This window comes from Balaenoptera physalus (genome assembly GCF_965194825.1).
Source record: "Balaenoptera physalus genome assembly, chromosome: 18".
NCBI lineage: Eukaryota > Metazoa > Chordata > Mammalia > Artiodactyla > Balaenopteridae > Balaenoptera > Balaenoptera physalus.
This window is the reverse complement of record NC_138899.1, coordinates 29,343,836-29,368,543: the sequence shown is the minus strand read 5'-3', so window position 1 is coordinate 29,368,543 and position 24,708 is coordinate 29,343,836. Positions and strand designations below refer to the sequence as shown.

At 36.0% G+C, this 24,708-nt stretch overlaps 1 protein-coding gene across 13 annotated transcripts in view; it reads right to left on the bottom strand.

The window, feature by feature from the left end:
- The window catches only part of MYCBP2 (MYC binding protein 2), a 270,723-nt gene that overhangs the window by 18,934 nt on the left and 227,081 nt on the right, over positions 1 to 24,708 (bottom strand). For 11 of the 13 annotated variants that reach the window (XM_082434738.1, XM_082434745.1, XM_082434748.1 and 8 more), the window contains 13 exons: positions 24,383 to 24,627; positions 22,227 to 22,394; positions 20,053 to 20,210; positions 18,888 to 19,087; positions 17,888 to 18,037; positions 16,431 to 16,591; positions 15,221 to 15,377; positions 14,827 to 15,051; positions 12,726 to 12,791; positions 11,394 to 11,633; positions 10,979 to 11,077; positions 1,654 to 1,734; positions 329 to 595 (listed from right to left, as the gene is read on the bottom strand). In XM_082434738.1, coding sequence (XP_082290864.1) covers positions 329 to 595; positions 1,654 to 1,734; positions 10,979 to 11,077; positions 11,394 to 11,633; positions 12,726 to 12,791; positions 14,827 to 15,051; positions 15,221 to 15,377; positions 16,431 to 16,591; positions 17,888 to 18,037; positions 18,888 to 19,087; positions 20,053 to 20,210; positions 22,227 to 22,394; positions 24,383 to 24,627 — 2,217 coding nt within the window. The remainder of the gene's footprint in view (positions 1 to 328; positions 596 to 1,653; positions 1,735 to 10,978; positions 11,078 to 11,393; positions 11,634 to 12,725; positions 12,792 to 14,826; positions 15,052 to 15,220; positions 15,378 to 16,430; positions 16,592 to 17,887; positions 18,038 to 18,887; positions 19,088 to 20,052; positions 20,211 to 22,226; positions 22,395 to 24,382; positions 24,628 to 24,708) is intronic. The other 2 variants (XM_082434743.1, XM_082434742.1) reach the window with 1 other exon arrangement.

The following is a 24,708-nucleotide window of genomic DNA, read 5'->3' as shown; positions in this document are numbered from 1 at the left end:
GGGCAGCAAGAAAAAAAAAGCATGTCTCTTACTTGGTCATTATATAAATTATATACCTCATGAATAAGATATTCAGTAGCAGAATACTCTTTTATCACAATAACACATTACTAAAATGGAACATATTTTGTTCTTCCATATTCTCATTATAATGAGTCAAAAAGAAAAACATGGGGTTAAAATACAATCCAAAAAACCAAAACATAACCAAAAAAAAAAAAAAAAAAAACCAAACAAAAACCCCTGATTCCCTTTGCTAGAGTAATTTTTAACAATGTTTCAAGTAACAAAATAAGCCTACAGGTAACTGATGTGATCAGTCAGTCACCTGTCTCTGGACACGTGGAGAGGCGGTGTGGAGCAGTGAAAAGAGGTCCTGGAGCAGAGTCAGCTGCTGGGCCAGATACTGCCGGCCCACGTTGGAGCCGCTCAAGGCTAACACCATGGAGAGCAGCTCAAAGCAGTAGGCGTCGGAGGAGGCATCTTCATCGCTGGGCTGCGAATTGGCGTTTTCTTTGCTTGATATGGCGTGTTCCCATTCTTCACGAACTCTGGTGGCTTCCATGCGAATAGCCTGGACGATGTGAGCACACACCTATTTGAGGGCAACATAAAGAAAATGTAAAAACGTTATTTGTAAGGCCTAGTTAAAAAAAAAAAAAAAACAAGAATATTAGTTGATACTCAATTTAATACTCTTCCTCCCAGTTAATTGTCCATCATACCATTCTCTTAACTCATCTTAAAAACAATTAAGGAAAACTAGGCAAACCATGATTAAAAATCTGAGTATTTAAATCAACTAGTATAGAAACAAATTATATACTAGTTACCAATTCCCCTGCCTGTGGTTTAAGACATGAAATGAAAACAAATCACCATATTTAATCACTTCTAAGGCACATTTCCCCCACATGCTAACATTTCTATTCATAATGAGCTTTATAATTGATGCAATTCATAATTTAATTGGCAGCAAATTTTTTTAGCGATACATAAAATAACAGCACATTTTACAATTGGTAGCTTCTAAGATTCAATAAAATGCTGTTAAAAAGATAAAGCACACATAAATTTATGTGATTTATTTAAAAGATTTAACGGTGTTGAAAGTTAAAATAATGGCCAATTTAAAACCTAATTCAAAAGTCAATATTTTATTTGACTTCAGAAGGGCTAATTTTGTTATTTAGGCACCCCTAAATGAACCCCCATTATATATGAGTGATCTAGTGCTACTCCCCCATCTCCTGTTAAAAATATTAACACTGGTTTAGTTAACATTATAATTGCTCAGCAAAATAATATTTAAAAAATCAACCAACAAACAAAAAAAACAGGGGGGAAAGGAACACAGGAAATGCAAATGAAATCTGATATAGCTGGGTACTTGACACCAAAATGAAACAAGCCACCTGAAAATGAGAAAAACAAAGAGCAGCAAGGTAAGAAAGTTAACATTCATAACAAAATCTTTCAAGTGATGCAGGTATGCCAATATACTCCTTCCTCTCTAGAAAAAGGCAGACACATTCTGCAGGACCTATCAAAGAGTCAGCACGGAAAAGCCTCCATAAATTTTGGAAAATGCTTTACACCCTAAAAACAAACAAACAAAAACTGATGAAGACAATGAAATGGTTGTTAACCAACCTGTTTTTGTAGGTTAGTCAGTTTACTCCTGCTGAATATGATTCCAACCATATGTTCTTTCAGGTCAGCATCTGAAGTTGCCTTTATACAGCAAAAAGGAAAAAAAGGAAGCGGGCTCTTTCAATAAAATTTGTATATTTGACATTTTGAAGCATCTTGAGAAATAATTATGCAGGTATTTTTACAAGGTGAATTTATTTTAAATGGAGATCTGTAATACTAGGACAAAGGATAAAAAGTTTGAAGAAATCACTGTTGGCTAAGGTGGCTATAAAAAGGACAAAATTTCTGAATTTAAGAAGTATACATCATGGATTTCTTTAATCTAGTCAATCTGTGTCATTTTGATTGAATCTATTTCTGAACTCTGAACATTATTAGTTCATATCCTACATTTGGTTCTTAGAAGAGAAACTCAGGAAAATGACATTTGGTTAAGAAAACTCTCTGATAACGGTGGCCTTAAATAAAGCTACTCCAACACCAACAGTAAACAAAGAAGCATATCATAAGAAGAAAACTGAAGGTTGAAGTTTTATAGTGCTTAGCATGTGTATGGCACTCTCTCAAGTGGTGGATAAATATGCAAACATATAAATACACAATCTTATTTAATCCTCACAAAAACCCCATAAGGTAAGATCTGATGTTCTGCCTATTTTACAAGTAAGAAAACTGAGGCAAACCACCCTTGTATTAGAATTAAAAATAACTCTTGGTTTCACTTTTCTTAGGATAGAGAAAGCCACAAGAGAATGTCACTCCCACCTTAACAATGAGAAAAGCTGATAATCTACAAAACCATAACTTTTTGGGTGCCCATCAGAGAGCTGAGATGGGCAGCCAGGTGAACTAAAATCTAAATAGACAAATCCATATAGTTGGACACTTCAAAATTCTTTCTGTACCTGATAGAACAAGAAAATGAGCAAAGAAACAAAAATCAGCAAGGTTCTTACAGACCTGAACAAAACTATCAGCCAACAGAATTAATCAATATTTATAGAACCCTTCACAGAACAGCAGCAGGGTTCATATTCGTTTCCAGTGTACATGGACATTCACTAAACTATACCATACTATGAGCCAGAATTCAGGTCTTAACAGTTTTAAAAGGGATGAAATTATACGAAGTTTATATATATTTTTTACTGTGATAGAATTAAACTAGAAATCAGTAATACAAAGTTATCAGGAAATCTCCCAAATATTTAGAAATTAATTACCCAGGGGTCAAGGAAGAAATCAAAATAGAAGTCAGAAAATATTTTGAATTTAATGAAATGAAAAAAACAATGCACCCAAATGTGTGACACTAAAGCAGTGCTTAGAAGAAGATTACAGCATTACTTATATGAGAAAAGAAAGGTCTCGAGTCATCATATTAGGACCTTAGGAAACCAGAAAAAGAACGAATCAAATCCAGAGCAAACAGTTGGAAAGATATAATAAAAGAAGATACATCACTACAGAGTCTAAGGATAGTAAGAGTATATTATGAACAACTTATGCCAATAAATTCAGCAACTTAGATGAAATGGGCAAATTACTTGGAAGACAGAACTACCAAAGCTCACTCAAAAAAAAATGGGTAACTGCAATATCCCTGTATCTACTAAGGAAAGTAAATTTGTAGAATAAATTTTTTTTTTGCTACTTAAAATACTAGTAGATTATACATTAACAAATGAATTCCTTTTAGATAGTACGGACTTTTAACTTCTTTCATAATTCACTTTGCTTTTTTTGACATACCATACTATTCATTCATTTAAAGTGTACAGTTCAATGGTTTATACATTATACATGCACAAATCAGTGCAACCATCACCACAGTCAATTTTAGAGCATTTTTATCACCCCAAAAAGAAACACTGTGCCATTCAGCTATCAGGCCTCTAGTTAACCTTTTTTATTAAAGAAAAATAAACTGCATATAAGCAATACAGCATATCCATTAACATACATAGCAATATATGGATTATTTTACTTAATAAAAGAAAATGAAAAAAGAAAAATACATAAGAAATCCATTCTGATAAAAATTCTCAGTAAACTAGAAACAGAAGGAACCTCCTCAAACTGATTAAGAGCAGTTACAAAAAATCTATGGTGAAAGACTGAATACTTTCTTTTTACGATCTAGAAAAGGAAGACTAATCTCACTACTTTTATTCGACATGGTACTGAAGGTCTTAGCCAGTGCAATAACATAAGATTGGAAAGGAAGAAGTAAAACTGACTTTCTTTGAAGACTACATGATTATCTATGAAGAAAATCCCAAAGATACTACAAAAAAGCTTCCAGAACTAATAAGTGAATTTAAGGAGACCATAGGATATAGTTTTAATACAAAAAGTCAATTGTATTTTTATATACTAGAAATGAATAACTGGAAAGTGAAATTAAAAATATCATTTACAATAGCATCAAAACCATGAAATGTTTAGGGATCAATTTAATAAAATGTGTAAGACAGGTACACAGAACTGAACTATAAAACACTGCTGGCAGAAATTAAAGAAGATCTAAATAAATGGACAGATCTAAATAAGTATCATATTCACGGACAGGAACACTCAATATTAAGAGGTCAATTCTCCCCAAACCGACTTAGCACGTTGGTGCAATTCCAATCAATATTCCAGTAGGTTTCTTTCTTTCTTTCTTATTTATTTATTTATTTATTTGTTGGGGAGGAAGAAAGTGACAATCTGATTTTAAGCTTTCTATGGAAATGGAAAGGGACTTGGAATAGCCAAAACAACTTCGAAAAAGAACTTGATTGGAATCTTATCTCATGATTCTCTATAAAGCTACAGTAATCAAGACAGCCTGATGCTGGTGTAAGAATATACGTGTAGATTAATGAAACAGAATAGGGTTCAGAAAGAGACCTATACACTTATAGTGAATTGATTATTGATAAAGAATAGTCTTTTCATCAAATGGTAGTAGAAGAATTGAACATCTACATGCCAAAAAAATGAACCTCAACCCTTAGCTCATACTGTACAGAAAAACTTGAAATGTACATAGTTCTAAATAAAAGAACCAAAGTTCTAAGGTTTCTAGAAGAAAACAGGAGAAAATCTTTGTTACCTTAATTAGATAAGACACAAAAATCATGAGTCATTTAAAAAAATAGATAAACTGGACTTTATCAAAATTAAAAACTATCTCAGAACAGAATAAAAAAAAAAAATGAAGAGAACTGAGGACAGTCTCAGAGACCTCTGGGACAACATTAAACACACAAACGTTCGAATTATAGGGGTCCCAGAAGAAAAGAAAAAGAAAGGGACTGAGAAAATATTTGAAGAGATTATAGTTGAAAACTTCCCTAATATGGGAAAGGAAATAGTCAATCAAGTCCAGGAAGTGCAGACAGTCCCATACAGGATAAATCCAAGGAGAAACACGCCAAGACACATATTAATCAACCTATCAAAAATTAAATACAAAGAAAAAATATTGAAAGCAGCAAGGGAAAAACAACAAATAACATACAAGGGAATCCCCATAAGCTGAACAGCTGATCTTTCGGCAGAAACTCTGCAAGCCAGAAGGGAGTGGCAGGACATATTTAAAGTGATGAAAGGGAAAAACCTACAACCAAGATTATTCTCCCCAGCAAGGATCTCATTCAGATTCGATGGAGAAATTAAAACCTTTACAGACAAGCAAAAGCTAAGAGAATTCAGCACCACCAAACCAGCTTTACAACAAATGCTAAAGGAACTTCTCTAGGAAGGAAACACAAGAGAAGGAAAAGACCTACAATAAAAAACCCAAAACAACTAAGAAAATGGTAATAGGAACATACGTATCGATAACTACCTTAAATGTAAATGGATTAAGTGCTCCAACCAAAACATATAGACTGGCTGAATGGATAGAAAAACAAGACCCATATATATGCTGTCTACAAGAGACCCACTTCAGACCTAGGGACACATACAGACTGAAAGTGAGGGGATGGAAAAAGATATTCCATGTAAACGGAAATCAAAAGAAAGCAGGGGTAGGAATTCTCATATCAGACAAAATAGACTTTAAAATAAAAACTATCACAAGAGACAGAGAAGGACACTACACAATAATCAAGGGATCAACCCAAGAAGAAGACATAACAATTGTAAATATTTAGGCACCCAGCACAGGAGCACCTCAATACATAAGGCAAATGCTAACAGCCATAAAAGGGGAAATCGACAGTAACACAATCATAGTAGGGGACTTTAACACCCCACTTTCACCAATGGACAGATCACCCAAAATGAAAATAAATGAGGAAACACAAGCTTTAAATGATACATTAAACAAGAAGGACTTAATTGATACTTATAGGATATTCCATCCAAAAACAACAGAATACACTTTCTTCTCAAGTGCTCATGGACACTCTCCAGGATAGATCATATCTTGGGTCACAAATCAAGCCTTGGTAAATTTAAGAAAACTGAAATCGTATCAATTATCTTTTCTGACCACAATGGTATGAAACCAGATATCAATTACAGGAAAAAAATCTGTAAAAAATACAAACACATGGAGGCTAAACAACACGCTACTAAATAACCGACAGATCACTGAAGAAATCAAAGGGGAAATCAAAAAATACCTAAAAACAAATGACAATGAAAACATGATGACCCAAAATCTATGGGATGCAGCAAAAGCAGTTTAAGAGGGAAGTTTATAGCAATACAATCCTACCTCAAGAAACAAGAAACATCTCAAATAAACAACCTAACCTTACACCTAAAGCAGTTACAGAAAGAACAAAAGAACCCCAAAATTAGCAGAAGGAGAGAAATCATAAAGATCAGATCATAAATAAACGAAAAGGAAATGAAGGAAACAATAGCAAAGATCAATAAAACTAAAAGCTGGTTCTTTGAGAAGATAAACAAAATTGATAAACCATTAGCCAGACTCATCAAGAAAAAAAGGGAGAAAACTCAAATCAATAGAATTAGAAATGAAAAAGGAGAAGTTACAACAGACACTGCAGAAATACAAAGGATCATGAGCGATTACTACAAGCAACCATATGCCAATAAAATGGACAACTTGGAAGAAATGGACAAATTCTTAGAAAAGTACAACCTTCCAAGACTGAACCAGGAAGAAATAGAAAATATAAACAGACCAATCACAAGCACTGAAATTGAAACTGTGATTAAAAGTCTACCAACAAACAAAAGCCCAGGACCAGATGGCTTCTTCACAGGCGAATTCTATCAAACATGTAGAGAAGAGCTAACACCTATCCTTCTCAAACTCTTCGAAAATATAGCAGAGGGAGGAACACTCCCAAACTCATTCTACGAGGCCACCATCACCCTGATACCAAAACCAGACAAAGATGTCACAAAAAAAGAAAACGACAGGCCAATATCAATGATGAACATAGATGCACAAATCCTCAACAAAATACTAGCAAACAGAATCCAACAGCATCTTAAAAGGATCATACATCATGACCAAGTGGGGTTCATCCCAGGAATGCAAGGATTCTTCAATATACGCAAATCAATCAGTGTGATACACCATATCAACCAGCTGAAGGATAAAAACCATATGATCATCTCAATAGACGCAGAAAAGGCTTTTGACAAAATTCAACACTGATTTATGATAAAAACCCTCCAGAAAGTAGGCATAGAGGGAACTTACCTCAACATAATAAAGGCCATATATGACAAACCCACAGCCAACATCGTTCTCAATGGTGAAAAACTAAAACCATTTCCACTAAGATCAGGAACAAGACAAGGTGGCCCACTCTCACCACTATTATTCAACAGAGTTTTGGAAGTTTTAGCTACAGCAATTGGAGACAAAAAAGAAATAAAAGGAATCGAAATCGGAAAAGAAGTAAAACTGTCACTATTTGCAGATGACATGATACTATACATAGAGAATCCTAAAGATGTTACCAGAAAACTGCTAGAGCTGATCAATGAATTTGGTAAAGTAGCAGGATACAAAATTAATGCACAGAAATCTCTTGCATTCCTATACACTAATGATGAAAAATCTGAAAGAGAAATTAAGGAAACACTCCCATTTACCACTGCAACGAAAAGAATGAAAATACCTAGGAATAAAGCTATCTAAGGAGACAAAAGACTTGTATGCAGAAAACTAAGACACTGATGAAAGAAATTAAAGAGGACACCAACAGATGGAGAGATATACCATGTTCTTGGATTGGAAGAATCAACATTGTGCAAATGAGTATACTACCCAAAGGAATCCACAGATTCAATACAATCCCTATCAAACTACCAACAGAATTTTTCACAGAACTAGAACAAAAAATTTCACAATTTGTATGGAAACACAAAAGACCCCGAATAGCCAAAGCAATATTGAAAAAGAAAAACGGAGCTGGAGGAATCAGGCTCTCGGACTTCAGACTCTACTACAAAGCTACAGTAATCAAGACAGTATGGTACTTGCACAAAAACAGAAATATAGATCAATGGAACAGGACAGAAAGCCCAGAGGTAAACACACGCACATATGGTCACCTTATCTTTGATAAAGGAGGCAAGAATATAAAACGGAGAAAAGACAGCCTCTTCAATAAGTGGTGCTGGGAAAACTGGACAGCTACAGGTAAAAGAATGAAATTAGAACACTCCCTAACACCATACACAAAAATACACTCAAAATGGATTAAAGACGTAAATGTAAGGCCAGACACTATAAAACTCTTCGAGGAAAACATAGGCAGAACAGTCTTAGGACATAAATCACAGCAAGATCCTTTTGACCCACCTCCTAGAGAAATGGAAATAGAAACAAAAATAAACAAATGGGACCTAATGAAACTTAAAAGCTTTTGCACAGCAAAGGAAACCATAAACAAGATGAAAAGATGGCCCTCAGAATGGGAGAAAATATTTGCAAACAAAGCAACTGACAAAGGATTTATCTCCAAGATTTACAAGCAGCTCATGCAGGTCAATATCAAAAAAAAAAAAAAAAAAACAACAACAACAAACAACCCAGTCCAAAAATGGGCAGAAGACCTAAATAGACATTTCTCCAAAGAAGATATAGATTGCCAACAAACACATGAAATTGAGTTATTTGTAGTGAGGTGGATGGACCCAGAGACTGTCATACAGAGGGAAGTCAGTCAGAAAGAGAAAAACAAATACCGTATGCTAACACATATTTATGGAATCTAAGAAAAAAAAAAAGGTTCTGAAGAACCTAGGGGCAGGACAGGAATAAATAAAGACACAGACATAGAGAATGGACTCGAGGACATGGGGAGGGGGAAGGGTAAGCTGGGACAAAGTGAGGGAGTGGCATGGACATATATACACTACCAAATGTAAAATAGATAGCTAGTGGGAAGCAGCTGCATAGCACAGGGAGATCAGCTCGGTACTCTGTGACCACCTAGAGGGGTGGGATAGGGAGGGTGGGAGGGAGACGCAAGAGGGAGGAGATATGGGGATATATGTATACGTATAGCTGATTCACTTTGTTATAAAGCAGAAACTAACACACCATTGTAAAGCAATTATACTCCAATAAAGATGTTAAAAAAAAAGACCATATTAAAAAAAATAATAAAAAGGCTACTTTCTACAGGGGGTTCCATTAAATAACACCTGGGAAAAGGCAACACTATAGGGGCAGAAAATAGCTCAGTGGTTGCCAGGGGCTAGGAATGAGATGAGGGGATTGAATCCAAAGGAACAACGGGGAAATTCTGGGAGAGATGTGTTTTAAAACTTGCTTGTAATGATTTCACCACTGTATACATTGGTCAAAATTTGAAACGATGCAGTTTAAAAAGGTGAATTTTTTGTATGTAAATTTTACTTCAAAAACCTGACTTATAAAATGATTCCCTTAAAAGTTATGTTATCTCACCAGCATTGAACCACTAGCATAACCTTTCCTATTCAATCTTAATGCCTCAGCATACACTCTCCTACAGTTAGGCCAGCCTCTTCAAGGCGCCCTTGCTCCCATCCTATTAATCTGACTGTCATCCATTCTCTTTCAGGTCTAACTGCTTCTAATATCCCCCAAGAAGCCTTCTCTGACCACTCCAGGGCACAATAACCTCAATGTACTCTGAAATCCTGACATGCAACTGACATGCAATTTTTCACACATTTAATAAGTAGATTATATACTGTAGAGTATTCCTGTTGATCTGCTTTTGGGAGGGAGGGGATGGACTGTTCACATCTAAGAACAGAAGGTAAGCTTTTTGAGGGCTTGTTACCAGCTTGTAAGGTTATTTAGCAAAGAACTGACATTTGCTAAAATTCAGCTGATTTAATGAGTAGTTATTCAGTCTTGCAGTCATGCAAATATCTCCTAAAGATGCTGAAAAAAATTACCAGAGTTTATGAAATCCCATTTTTTTTTTTTTTTTTACAGAACCCAAACAGAAAAATGTGGATGATTTAGATGCTACTGCATCAGAAGGCACAGGGTTAGCCTAGGTAAGTCCTTGAAATTATCTTTCAAAGGGCTGACAAGTTGATTATTTACAGCATCTAAAGACACAAGAATATGAAGACTAGTCAGAGTTGAACTCTCTTTTTGAAAATGGATGAGGTTCTCCTCTTAGATATAGTGCTTTAGTTTAGACCAAATAAGTTAGGCAAATGTATTTTAGAAGAAATTTCAAGAACAGTATAAAGAACAGGTTATTCCAATAAAAATTTACTGAACACATGTGTGTTTATGCCATGGTGGATATAAAGACAAACCAGACATGTACTTTGTCTTTAAGAAGGTATAATTAAGTAGAAGATATAAAACATGTAAACAAATAAACCTAACAAGAGAGAAAACAAGAAGAGACACAGAAATTACTATGAAGCTTAGCAGAGGACATACTACTTTGTGTCTTCTCCGTGACCTTCTTTATGATTTCCCCTGAACAATCATAAAGGAGGCTCATGGAGAAGACAGTATTTTTGAGCTGAACCGTGAAGGACAGAGAAGATGGAGAAAGGCGCACATCACAGTCAATGACGAAGCTGATTTTACAAATGTCAACATTTGAACACAACAGCCCAACGTTTAGACCAAATTTTGTTGCTACTTAAAATACTAGCTAGATCATACATGAACAAAAAGTGAATATCTTCTGATAGTTCCTTCATCTTCTTTCTAATTAAAGTAAAAACTATTAACTTTAGTTTTAGTTAAAGATACAGAAACTAGTATCACATATACATTAAAATACACAGCAATACATGGATTATTTCAGTGAACAAAAGTAACAAAGTGAAAAAGGGAAATAAATATTTTTAGAATATAAATAAATACATTGTATACTTTTTCTTCTCCTTCAGGTGATGACAATAGTGCTTTTTCCTCTTGTTCTGGTGTGGGTTCAGCATCTCCAGAGATGAGCTTTCCAAATACCTGGTGGAGAAGAGAGGGAGATGAGAACAACTCAATGGCAGAACCTCCTCTGAGAAGGCTAGAGGACTCAGTAGCTGGCTCTGTGGGCTTTATGCTACTAGGCTATTCCTACTGCACACCTCTACTCTTCAGGAGATGAATGCAAAATGAAATACAAGAATTCAGGGCTATGAGAAGAAAAAAACGGGCCATGTTTGTAGCCAGCAACCTCTAACAAGCTTTCCAAAATATTTTGTTAACCTCTTGATATTACTGTTGAAGTAGTATATTATTTCAATTTATCCTGTGCTAGAAAATGTGTAGTAAGGACACTCACCTGTGATGTAATAAGTCTGAACACTCGTAGAGTCTCAGCTTCACAGTTCCTTTGCTGGGCCACACTGGCTGAAATCTGGCCAGCAATTTTTGTGCTTTCGCCATCCTTCCAGCCCAGAACCTTAACTTGTCGAACTCTCAGGGTATTTTCTGGGCCCTTTAATTCAATTTTGATGATGTGATTATCCCCTCCTGGAAGTTCACTTGTTACCCAACCAATGTGCCTGGAATCCAGATCAACCTAGGAGAGGAGAAAAGGGATAGAAACCTGATACAGGTGTACTGCTATTTTATCACTGTCCTAGACTTTGCATTAATAACAGCAAGCTCAAATAACAAATAATTGTACCCAGAGAAACGTTTATTAGATTATTTCACACTGATTATCTTATTTAAGCCTTGTGAGGATAATACAATACTATAGTAGCTACAGATGAAGAAAGTGAGGTTAACACAGATGGCAGACGTCTAGTAAGCGATGGAGTTGAGAATTCAAATGCAGGTCTGCTTACTGTATGGCTTCTGAGCACAAGCTACATAAGTGAAACCACTGCAAACAATTTACATGACTGTACCTACACTGACTGTAAGTAGAAATACTCACATGATCAGCAATGAAGTCCTGTTTTGTGCATCTTCACATGAAAGCACATTTAAAGGAAGGATTTTTGCTGTGCAGTTACTTAATATATTTTACTTTTGAAGAAAAATTATATAATATGTAAATTCACATTGGTCATTACTTATTTCAGTATATTTCATTGAGAATACAACTTTTTTTCAAGGATTAAATTTCAGTGTACTGTAAAATGGTTTTTGACACTATTCACTCACAAGTAAGTGAGTTTATACAGAATCTCGGTCACATGCCCAAATAGAACTTAACTTGTTTCTAGAGTTGGTTTGTAAATTGACTTTCAACCTGGATATAGTCGCAGTGTTGTAACTGAAAGATTTTCAACCTACAGGACAACAACCTACATTTCAACCTGAAGTGTGGGTGAATTAAGGTGACAGTTGTGAATCAGATCTATGATGAATTTTAAGGTACCCTGAATCAATGCAGGGAAGCAGGAGTCAGGGTGGAGGGCTATAGGCACGGTATACTTGCTCATCACTAGAGAAATTTAGGGAAATAATGGGTAAGATGTTTAGAACAGAGATGGTTGTAACTATTCCTATACATGGACCATTTGCCAATTTAGTGTTTTGTAAATAGACGATTTCCTATAATACTTGGGTGGCATGACAAAATTAGAACTCAACAGTGGAGAATGAGAAGAAGAAATTTCTCCCTGGGCAGTAAAACATTTAATGACAAAGTTTTAATTACCTGCTTTATTCTGCACAAATCTTCTACTGCTTTGCCAGTTAAGAAGGTCATTGAGGTAACTTTATTCTGAAATAAACAATTCAAAATAGTTACTATGCCATGTTCCTGGCTCCAGAACTGACAGTGATTTCGTACAGCCTATCAATATAACATCAAGTCTTCTGCCTGTCTTTTACGGTCCTTCCTAACTGACTTCATGCCATCTGTCCAACCAACGACAGTTCCTACAACTCCAGTCTTTTCTTTTTCTCACAAACTCCGTCTTGAATCTCACATTTCAGCCCTTCTCTATGGGCTCCGAGAGAGGAGGTTGGCATTCCCTCTTTTCATCCAAAGTCTAATCATTTAAATTCTATCTTTATCATGAAGCCTTTCAGCAACTTGCCTTGCTACTCATGTCCCATTTTTATCACATTATTCTCATTGTTTCCGGCTGTAAAAAGGAGGAAGACAGGTAGCTTAGGCAACAAATACTTGTGAGCATCATGATGGACCCAGACGGCCTTAGGGACTTTGAGAAGGATATATGAGAGGGATAGGTTCTATCCCCTCGAGATCCTTGTCAAACTAGGGAAGGAACATTAACACACAAAGTAAAATATCAAAAGAAATTCAATACCTTTAAGTACTGAAAAGAGTCACACTGGTACTAGAGCCAGAGACCTTAAGTCTGAGTAAGTTTTATGCCAAGCACATCAAGAAAGAGACTGACATACTAATTCCTCGGAGAGTTGCATACTTTAAGTGCTATAGGCTGACGCAATTCAAATCAACAAGTGCTGTGTTTAAGGCAGTGTGGTGGGCAGGCTGGGGGGACACAGAGGTATGTAAGTCTTAATGATGCATAGAAATTAGAGAAGGTTTCCTAAAAGAAAAGCTGATGTCAGCATACATACTGGGGCTTTTAAAAATGAATATTATCATGATTATCTCTCATAAAAGACAAAAATGTCAAATTGAGTGCAACCATTGTTTTGAGGGAAAGTGTGTCCTAGCTTACAACATGAATCAAAGATAACACTGTACTGAGCAGTGAGTTCCTGACAGAAAAATGTTTTGATTTGACTGCTGGGTCTCATGAGGAGGTAAGCTAGTGATATACTAGCTAGGCCTTTATTCCTTATTCAGTCTGAGCTGATGGACAGAAGCTGGGGTGACCGTGGACGGCAAGGAGTGCTCTGACTGCACACTGAACTTCTGTGGTTGGCGTTCCCCACACAGGAGACCCAAGCCCATCACTTTGGCTGTCCCTGGGAAAGGAAACACACAAATGGGACCAGAGCAGCTTGGCAATGGCCCAAGGGGACTTATTAATACTATATCTGCTAGCAAGCCACTTCCATTCAGAGGGAAAAAAATCCCAAGAAGTATTCTTCCCCAGGAATGGGGTAAAAGCGTGGGAGTTTGGTAGCTGGTGCTACTTTTTTCTCGGCTCCGGCTCTGAACACTCAAGTAAATAGGATGCTTTTTCCTGTTCAGTGCTTTTTGTAGAAGAGTGCTCAATTCAGTGGAAACATGTAGACAGGCTAGAGCTAGGGAGAATATTAAGTATGATGACTTAGGTTAGTCCAGGAACTTCCCCCAATTCCCTCATGATGGCCGGGGGTGAGGATTAACAACTGAAAGCTAATTACACTATCAAAGTCAAAGTGTATTGAGTGACATCAGAGTAATATAAAAAAGAACCCAGAGGAGAGAAAGAGTAATTTTTATAGATGAGGTACTGGGAGAGGATTTGTCTATCGGGTCTTAGATTTGGGAAGGATATGAAAAGCAGAGTTTAAGGAGAGGACTTCCAGGCCAAGGAAATAGCTTGAACAGGGGCATGGAGGTAAAAAAATCATGGAATAGATATTTATATTGCTTAGCTATAGCCATGGTATATTCATAATCAGACCTTGGCTTAGAATTGGTATTCCACAGTGCTCCCAGTCATATCAACCTGTTTTTAGACTTAAGATTTATTTTAGAACTATAACAATATAGTTTGGTTGGTGAATTCCAGATGAAAATCTTTTTGCTAAAACTCAGAAATGAGACTGCATGATAAATAAAGGTCTGAAAAGAACTAATGAACCACAAATTAAGTTTCCTTTCTTACCCCAAGATCTCGGGAATTGTCCACATGAACAGATACATAGCGGGCATTGATTCCTTTCACACAGTTGATGGTGACGTTCTTAGTTTTGTTTTTATCCTCATCTCCTGATTCCCAGAAGGTTTCTGTGGAACCATCTGTCAAACTGCCAATCATGGCAGGTCGGCTAGAAGTTTTTATGTCAACAATGCTGGTTAAGTCCTTTAAGCACATTACAATGCATAATTCCTACCAGAAACAAATATACATAATTATAACACTCAAATGGACATCTCCCATGATAATAAAACGAACAGACATGAGATAAGAAATAGCAGTAAGAATCAAATTATTTAGAAGTAATTTTCGGTTTCTCCTTCAATACATTGTTGAGTATTAACAGTGCTAAATGACTGACCTGACTCATAGCTTCAAAGCCAGACTGTATGCTGATGCTGAAACTCTCCTCACTGTCTCCATCATCTGATTTTGACAAAATATTGTTAATGTGATGAAAGACGTTGCTCTGATGGAGGAACTGGTGATCAGATTGCTTGAATTTCAGACTCCAGCATCTAAAAAGGCATAAGTAATACATTAAAAAATTCTTTTTTGGGAACCTCTAAGGAATTCCTGGAAAAAAGCACTCTATAGCTAATATTTCAAGAAATCTTAATGCTCTAGGTACAAAAAATACAAATTTTAAAAATTCAAGAAACAAAATTATTTCTACTGGCTTTTATTCTTTTTTTTTTTTTTGAGAAATAAAGGTCATTTCTTTCGAACAATATAAATTCTAAGGAAAGTTCACCCGTTTTCAAACTGGATACATGAAGGTCAAGGCTACAGAAGCAAAAAAGGTAATAAATCAGTTTTGTAGACAAGTGTTACCCCAACTATAAGAGCCTCTTAAATGTATTAGTCTTACAGTTCCGTACTAATCCATCAGAGTATAACACACTTTGTACTTCAAAAATCTTGTGAGGAGGAAACAAAATCTCCTCTCTGCTGGTCTTATCGTTAGGGATGTGGGTAGCCAAAATCACTCCTTCAACCTATTTCTTATAAAAATCAGTGGAGGATTTATTTATATGGGTAGCCTAGTACATGGCTCTAATGACAAGGTCCACAATGTAAAAGTAATGCTGAATCTCAGCAGGTTTGGACTTAAAGGAGGCGATGCTCTTCAAGGTAGTTTTAGGATTGGCTGCATATGACTAGGCTCTATTTCTCTTGATATTCTTTTCAATTCAAAATCCTATTTTGATTTCTGTTTTTGAGATTTCATTCCCTCTCCCTTTTGGTGACATTTAAGACTCTACTGTTGCGTAGCACTGAGACACGTGATTTCGGGTAGAAGAGAGGGGAAAGTGAGGAAGACTGCTACAGACTGTGATAATTTAGAGGACTAAGTAGTATATTATCCACATTTTACAGAGGGGCCAACAGGCATGAACTAAAAAGAAGGACAATTCTAAATTATGACAGTCATGAGGGAGGCACCATTCACATAATGCAGATATTCTTTCTATCTTACTATTTAAAGAGGTCTTTCAAGCATTTTGTGCTTTGACTACTCCACAAAATCCCTTTTCCAGGGTACCTACAATACTTAGATATGAGATTACCTCAGGGCCATTTGCTGTAACGAACTGCCACTGGGGAGAGACATCATAAGATCAGAGATGGTTTGAAGTAAGCGGTGAAATGTATGTGGTAAAGGATGAGCAGCTTCCCCTGCAATCACTATATCCGAGAGTGGATGTTCACATACTCTTGTATCTTTCTCCTAAGACAGAAATTGAAAGCAAGGTGATCCATTTGTCTGCTGGAAGGAATTTTCCCCACACAAAAGAATGTATACTTTAAGGGTACTCATGTAACAGAAATGTAAACAAAATCAAACCATACCCAAGCCATCCATTAAGATTAACTAATTATGTCTGTATTATTTTAAAGGAAAAAGTGATACGGTCACCTATAAATAAAATCAGCAAACAAATAAATGCCGCGTATGAGTATCAATTCCAGTGTGCTCACTAATCTACTAGCAGAAATGAGCCGTTCCCTTCAGCTGAGCCTCACCCAAATTGCTGATCCACAGAGCTGTAAGCCAATAAGCAAGTGTTTTCATCCACTGGGTTTTGGGGTGGTTTGTTACACAGAAATAGACAGCTCTCATGAATGTGTGATAATCTCACACTGTAATTGTGGATATTTTTTTTCTGTTTTTCCTTGCAGCTCTGTTGATTTTTACTTCTTTAAAGGCTATATTATTAACTACAAACATACATTAACTACACAGAACTACTCATCATTTTGTAGAAAGCCTCTTTACCCCTACTGATAAATTATGTCTTGAAGTCTGTTTTTTTCTGATGTTAAACTAGCTGTAGCAACCTAATTTTGGTTGGTATTTACCCAGTATATCTTTTTCTACTTTTAATCTTCCTCTATCCTTGTGTTTTAGATGTGATGCTTATAAACAGTATCTAGCTTTTGTTTTTTTCTGCCTATTCTGACAGTCTTTTAAATGGAGGATTTAGTCCTCTACTTTTTTTATTCTAGAAATAGAAATGTGGCCCGCAAGTCACAGCTACAGAGGTGGAAATGGGGCTGGAATCCAGGCTTCCAGGGTCCAAGTTCAATGCTTTTCCATTATACAGGCTGCCTCCTATAAAATACAAGTCCCTTCTAGCCAAAGATTTTTGAATTTCATGTCCCTACACAGTATCATTTTCACTCTCTGTACCTCACAGTAATGTTGTAAAGTAGACTGATCTTCTCTGTAATAATGTTGCCCTGTTTATCTGTCTTATACTGCACTGTGATAGTGTTTATCTTGCAGTTGATTGCTTCGAGACAGTGATGGCTAGTGAGAAATCAGAATTGACTGACAGCGTTTTTGGAGACAGAAAACTTTCACTCAGCATAGTTAATGTGTTGCTCATAGCATTGAAATTTTATTCCTGCCTTTAAGTTATATAATCTGTGAATGACCTCATGAAAATTATTGTATTATCTGAAAGTAGTTCTACTTTTCTATAAAAATATGGACAATTAAAAAACCAAGAACCTCACTTACTTGTTCTGCATTTTCTTTGTTTGTTTTATTTTCCTCATCCTCTTCTTCTTCTGGTTCCACTGGAGCAGGAGTCAGTGATGCCACAAAATGCCACAGAATATCATGGAGAGAAGTTGTTTGGATGACATTACACAGAAGCCAGTTGAAAGCCTGGATAAATGATGGTTAAATAAGTCCGAGATAAAAAGAAAATATACGAGTGAACATAGCAGGACTTTTCTTATTCGGAAACAAAGAACCTTCCTGGACTAAGTCTTTTAAGGAAAGATACTAGGAAGTCTGATCTTCATTTCACTGAAAGTACACTGAACTTACACAGTCAATAATTTTGGGCCTAATTAAAAAATTAATAATAATAGGGAAAATAATACCTATGAAATGCAATACCAAAATACTTTCCCAAAATACTTTTTATTTCAAATATTTGTCTTCATATTAATTTACCCATGCACATTTTTTTTCCAACTTGCATTCAGGATCAACACAGAATGTTTCTTAAGTTCTACACAAGCTACCATTTACTTAAATATACTCATATTGCTCCCATTGATGAAATGGCAGGTTACCTCCTACCCACGATAAAGAAAAAAAATTTATTATATACAAGTCTATGATATATAGCAATCCATTTCCAGAGACTCAGATAAGGTATTACTGTTAAATTTACAACTCAAAAGCCCACTTTTCATCCCCTTTGCAGGATTATTCTAACTGAAAAGACTCTGTGATTACAAAAAGCTTTTTTAAAAAGATATTATCAGGATTCAAATAATGAAGCAATGCAGAAATAAAGTTTTTTAGAGCGCTTAACTATGAAACTCTAAATTCATTTATATTCATAAACTTGAGTTTAATTTTGTTGCGAACACGATATTTTCTATTCACTGAAGTCTCTTAATTTGTCACAATTTCTGTTTGGTAGAAAAGTGACATCATTAAATAGAATCATCACATGAATTGTATGATGAATGAATCAATAATCCTATTAATGTATTCTTACCTCCATAGCAAAAACTCGACAAGCAGATTTCCTTAAGGCCTGTTTCATTGCTATTTCAAGACCTTCCAGATCATGATGCTGTATAACAAAGGCTAAAACTGGCCACTGGAAATTTCGTTCTCCTTTGGAAAGAGAGCTGTGGGCTGAGATTAGCCGGGAAAGCTCAGGAGATGGATGTCTCAAGAGGGAAGAACCGACTTCTATTTAAAGGAAAAAAAAAAAAAAAGAAAATTATTAATTTTTATAGGTAATACATATGATTAATGTATTTAAGATGATATTAATGAATAGTATCTAGCTTATTCACTTTAGAGTCTTTGCAGTTTTTTTGTTTTTATTTTTGCAGGTCTGAATCTAAAGTCCATGCTTTCTAAAACACTAAACACAAAGTGATTTATTTTCTCCCTAAATGGAATCTACATCTTACCCCCATCATTTTCTACAGGACTGCTTTATAACAAATGGTACCTCAATAAGAGCTCAAAAATACTTGTTGAATGAACCTATAAATCATTAATATTTGATTTATCCTCAATAATATTTTCCTTGAAGATCTTCAATAAGATACATAATCATTTACTTATAAATATTAGGTCAGATCTTCATTTAGTAAGTGGTCGGCCTGATAAATCATTAACATATTATCCTTTTTTTTCTTGAGTTTCTTTATTCTTGAGACAGAATCAATCAGCCCCAGTTTGAGGCTGTTGATACCAATCGGTCCAGCTTATCTAACATTTTTACTGATTAAGAGCTAGCCATATCCCCAGTTTTTATTATCTATTTGAGTGGTAGTAGCTACAGGAGTTATAAGCTTCTATTGCAAGTGGGAAGATCACTGTGAAAGTGTTAAGTCATTGGAACTGCTGGTTCACTGAAGCTTAGTGGAAGGGAGAATGGTAGCAATATTTGGCTTAGATATCTAACAAGTAATGCACTTTAAAGGTCAATTTATTCTTAAATAACACTGGATGATCTCTGGGTGTCTCTTCCAACTGAGATGTGAAATTCAGAGAGGCACATTTATGGCTAAGTCACATAAAAGGAATGTCTACCACAATTTAAAATTAATCCATTCCTCTGCCTTCAAAAATTAGATTTTAAAAAATATCTACAAATAAAACCATTTGGATCACTCAATCTTCTTTCTTATCTTTATACTTACCAGTGTCTCCACTGTTAACTCTTCTTCTAGGAATGGCTTTAACTCGTGCAGGTAAAATGGAGTGTTGTTTATCATATTCAGAAGCAACAACTGAGTATGATCTTTGGAAAACAGTTCTCTTGGCAAGATCAGTATCAGTTATGGGACTGGTTTCCAAACTGCAGATAGAACAAGATGACAGATAAAAACTCAAGAGAAAAAGTGAATGACGTGATACTATATTTATTTAGTTTTTAATAGTGTAGTCAAATACAGGAACCTGTGTTTCATGTGGAAGAATACAAATTCAAAGCCAACTTGACACTCTCTCTTTAAGTCATAATTTGATCTTTCCAAATGTAGCCACATTTTGACTGATTTCAGAACTGCATCTTAAAACTTTTAGTTTTCTTAAATCTACTTTGCATTTCAAATGAAAACGAAGAAACGGCTTCAAATGTTCTAAGCTCCTTTCAGAATCAAAAGCACCGTGGTGGAAGACATGTGTCATGATATTCAGGAAAATCAGGCAGATATATTCATAACAGCACTGAATAGAAAGAAAATGGATATGTACCTACAGAGCCCTAATAAAATGGAAAGTGAAAGGACGCAATTTTCCTTTGGTGCTGAGTGTTCTGTGAGGTTTCTCATTCTTTGGGGGTGCCGCCCAAAGCCCTGTCCGGACCATGGCTGCACCAAAGTGTACTGAGAGGTGACAAACTGAATTCCAGTGTCAGTTATATTATACTTACGTCCATATGAGAACTCAATGGTTTTCAGGCGGGCTTTAGGAAACCAACAATTTTCTATTTACTATGGCGGCATTCAAAAACACTTGAAAAAGTATTAAGATGGTTATATAATTTCCTTTATTGAGACATTTTATAAAAAAGAGAAATACCTTTCTTCACTTTCTAAGGCAAATTTATAAACTATTCTTTTCATGTATTCTTTTCTCTGTCACCTCATTCCATATTGGGCTATTTTTGCTCTCACCCTGAGTTCTAGAGTTGTTTCTTTTCCATCGTTCAAGCCAGGTTTAAAATCCTATGTCCCTCAGTAAAGCTTATATACTTTCTAGTAAGTGTTAGCTAACTCCCTGGCCATTTTCTTTCCTCACTGCCTAAGTGTGTGCACATTCTTGTTTGAACAGATGATAAATGTTGTACATAACTAACTGGAGTAAAGGTGCCTGGATGTCAGTTTCCGCTGTTTGGCTCCAGAATGACCAGAATATAGGGATATGTTAATTTAATTCACTGTATATATGGTGTTACTATAAAGCACAAGACATCTTTTCTGCTTTTAGAGAAAGTTTATCTATCAACGTAAAAAATTGTTGTACAACCTAAAAAATAATGACTTGTTCTTACAAAATTGATCAAGCTTGTGAAGAAACTCAAGCAACACAAGAAAACCCAAAGGTTTCCTTTCTCATGACATCATGTTCACAGTTACTCATGCCTGAACTCTTGATGCTATCCTAAACTGATCCTTTTCATTATCCAGTCACTTAACAAGTCACACTGATTTTTCCTCCAAAATATTTCCTTTACCCATCTGTCTTTAACAACCATTGCCAACACCATCCAATTCCACACACACAGCTGTAATCTTTGATTGAAATGTTCAGCCTTTCAGTTGACACTGTGAGACTATTTCTGCATTTGTACCATGTCATTCCTCCTCTAAAAACTCTCAGTGGTACCCTGTTTCCTTCTGCATTATATTTATATGCTTCTCTTCAGTTTTCAAGAAGCCCTTTACTCTGATACTATAAGGGCATAGGGTGGGGCCGGGGGTAGCACTGCAAGTAATAATCCAAGAAGCTCAAGATCTACTTTCAGTGCTACTTCTCCCATGAAACCTTCTCTAAGTACTGCCTCAATGTGACCTTCCTCTAGTCTGATTTACTACAGCATTAAATGATATAATATACAATGGACATGGAATCCTTTATTACTTCACTAGTTGATCTTTTCTCTCCAACTGGATCTGCCTCTGCTATCAAGGACCTTACCTGATTCATGAATGCATGCTTTTTCTTACTGCTCTAACAGTTAGCAGAGTTGACACAACTTCCTTCCCGAGATGGAGGTATGTATGAAAGATCTTCTAGAGCATTCTCTTCTAGCTTACAGTCTTTCTTCCACCAAACACTGGACTCAACAGAAAGACAATAACTCAAATACCTGGGTGGCATGGACTTCATGTTGCTCTCTGGCTCTTCAAATACATTAGGACTCGCATCAGGAGTTACTGATATGTACGGGGCAGGTACAGATGTTGAACGCAGGTATCTCATCTCATCCTGGAATAGGTTGTCATCTTGATAACCCACAAAATTTTCATGATGATGCCTGCATCAAATCAAACCCAATAACTTAAAGTATGATGGCAATACAGATAACTTTCTATTTTTAATCTCCTTCGTAAAAGTAAAAGCAACCCATTAAGTCTGTAACTGAGGATTAAAGTATTAAAATAGTTGTAGATGTAAGCGAAAGGAGATAAAAGTCTGATAATTTTACACACAGATATTCCTGGTACCATAAACATTTCAAATCCAAAACTGAATGTATTTTCTTTCCTTTTTAGAACGTTTCCATCTTCTAGCTTTAGTGAGTGATCCCACCAGCTATCCAGGTGCCTTACACTAAAGTATCTCGGTGTCACAGCAGGCTCAGCCCTCGACCACGACCAGTCACTTAGGCCTGTGGATACCAGGTTCCCTCTTACTATTCCCCTTCTTGTTCCCCATCATCACTGCCTTGCTTCAGGCTCATGACATTTCTTGCATGGACTACTAAAGCACAGGCGGTGACCATTTTTTTTTTTTTTTTAAGAGTGAAATTTGAAAAAGATTAGATATATGAAATGTTCCATGGGTTAGAGGGATATCTATTCCCCAAAGGGCTAAAAATATAAAATCCATAATTAGAGTATGCCAGCATTTTTTACATGTTTTACCATTTGATTCTATCCTTTCAAACTGGAACAGAGAGGTACTAGCCTAAGTACAGCAAACAGGTGACTGAAGCTGAAGGCTTGCTGTACTTGGCATTCCTGATGATTTCCTCCGCAGTCCCAAATGTCCTTAGTCTCACATTTTCATTTTTGTTTCCCACTCATTTTATTGAATAATAAGTACAAAAACAAACAAACAAAGCTACATAACTCTGCTTCTCAAAATGGAACTGTTGGTTGGTAAGCCACAGCAGCAGGCAATTTCTAGAAATCTTCATTTGTCTGCTGATGAAAAAAATCTGAACTTGGCCTATGAAAGGCTGTTTTAGAGTATCAGTGTACAATGCATGAACATATGGGTTGCACCAGCAAAGCCCAATATAGGAAAAACAGTACACTGCTAACAGGCTTCTCTCCATCTTCACTCATGCCCTTTGATCCGGTTTCCACATTAGCAGCAGAGTGATCTCCCAACTGCACACCAGTTCACGCATTTCCTTGTTTAAAATTCTTCTTTATCCACTGTTTCCTCTATGGGATAAAATCCAACCTTAGCATGGGCTACAGAGCCACACGCATTACCTGGTCTTGGGAAACAACACTTCATATATTTCTCCTGGTAACCAATTCTTTAATAAGTCTGTGTTCCTTCAGTGTGTAATGCTATTTCATTTGTGTCCTCACATATGTGTTTTATGTCAGGAAATGCTTTCCTCTCATTTCCTGCTTGATTGATTTCTAGTTATCCTTCAAGACGGCTAAAATGTCATAGCCTCTGGGAAACCTTTCCTTATTTCCTTGGGAAGATTCAGGTACTCTCTACCTTTTACGCTATGACAGTATTCTATACACACTTCTATCATAAGTACTCCTCATGTAACATTTTAAATGTTTCCTTTACATATCTGTCTCCACCGGAGTGTGAACACACGAAGTCAGGATTTTATTATATTCATCTTAGTGTAACACAAAGCTGGTACTCAGCTAACCAACATTTAAATGCTAACAGAATTAATAATTTGAAAAATGAAAGATTTTGGATAGCAAATATCAGTTTATTTCCATTTTAGCATTTCCCACTATTAACACACTGACGTCTGCCTAGCAAAGAGTAAAAGATAGCTGAAGTCTTACTAAGACATACTGTGTATTAATAATACAAATCAATATAGTATTTACATATTTTTTCAAATACCTACTACTCTAAAGTTTATACCTCTACCAGTCATATTTCTGAGTTAAGGCAACTCAGAAAATAAATTCCTGGAGGTCACTTTAACTGTATACAATCTGTACTGTAGTGTGGAAATTCAGGGCATGATATTAAACAGTAGCTGTTAATCCAAAGTGATTTAAAAAAACAACAGCCGAGTTATATTACCTAGCTAATGTCTGCAGGTAGAGACAAGGCATTTTAACCGGAAGATCCTCAGAAATGCCCTCTTTCACGCTGGGAAGTTGAGACTGGAATGGCTTTGTAGGATGGTAACACAGAATGCTTGGTTCGGCCGCGCTGCTCAGGGACAGCAGGAAGAGGGCGTTTGCTCTAATCACTTGGTGAGCTTCCATAGTGGGCAAGGCCCGAGGAGTCTTGACTTGCATTGGCTTCCTCCTGGATTGTTTGACCTGGAAAGAAAATTTGTAGGGATCTTTTCCTACTTATACTCAAATTTTAAATTTCTTAACCTAACATATTTCGAATTTCCA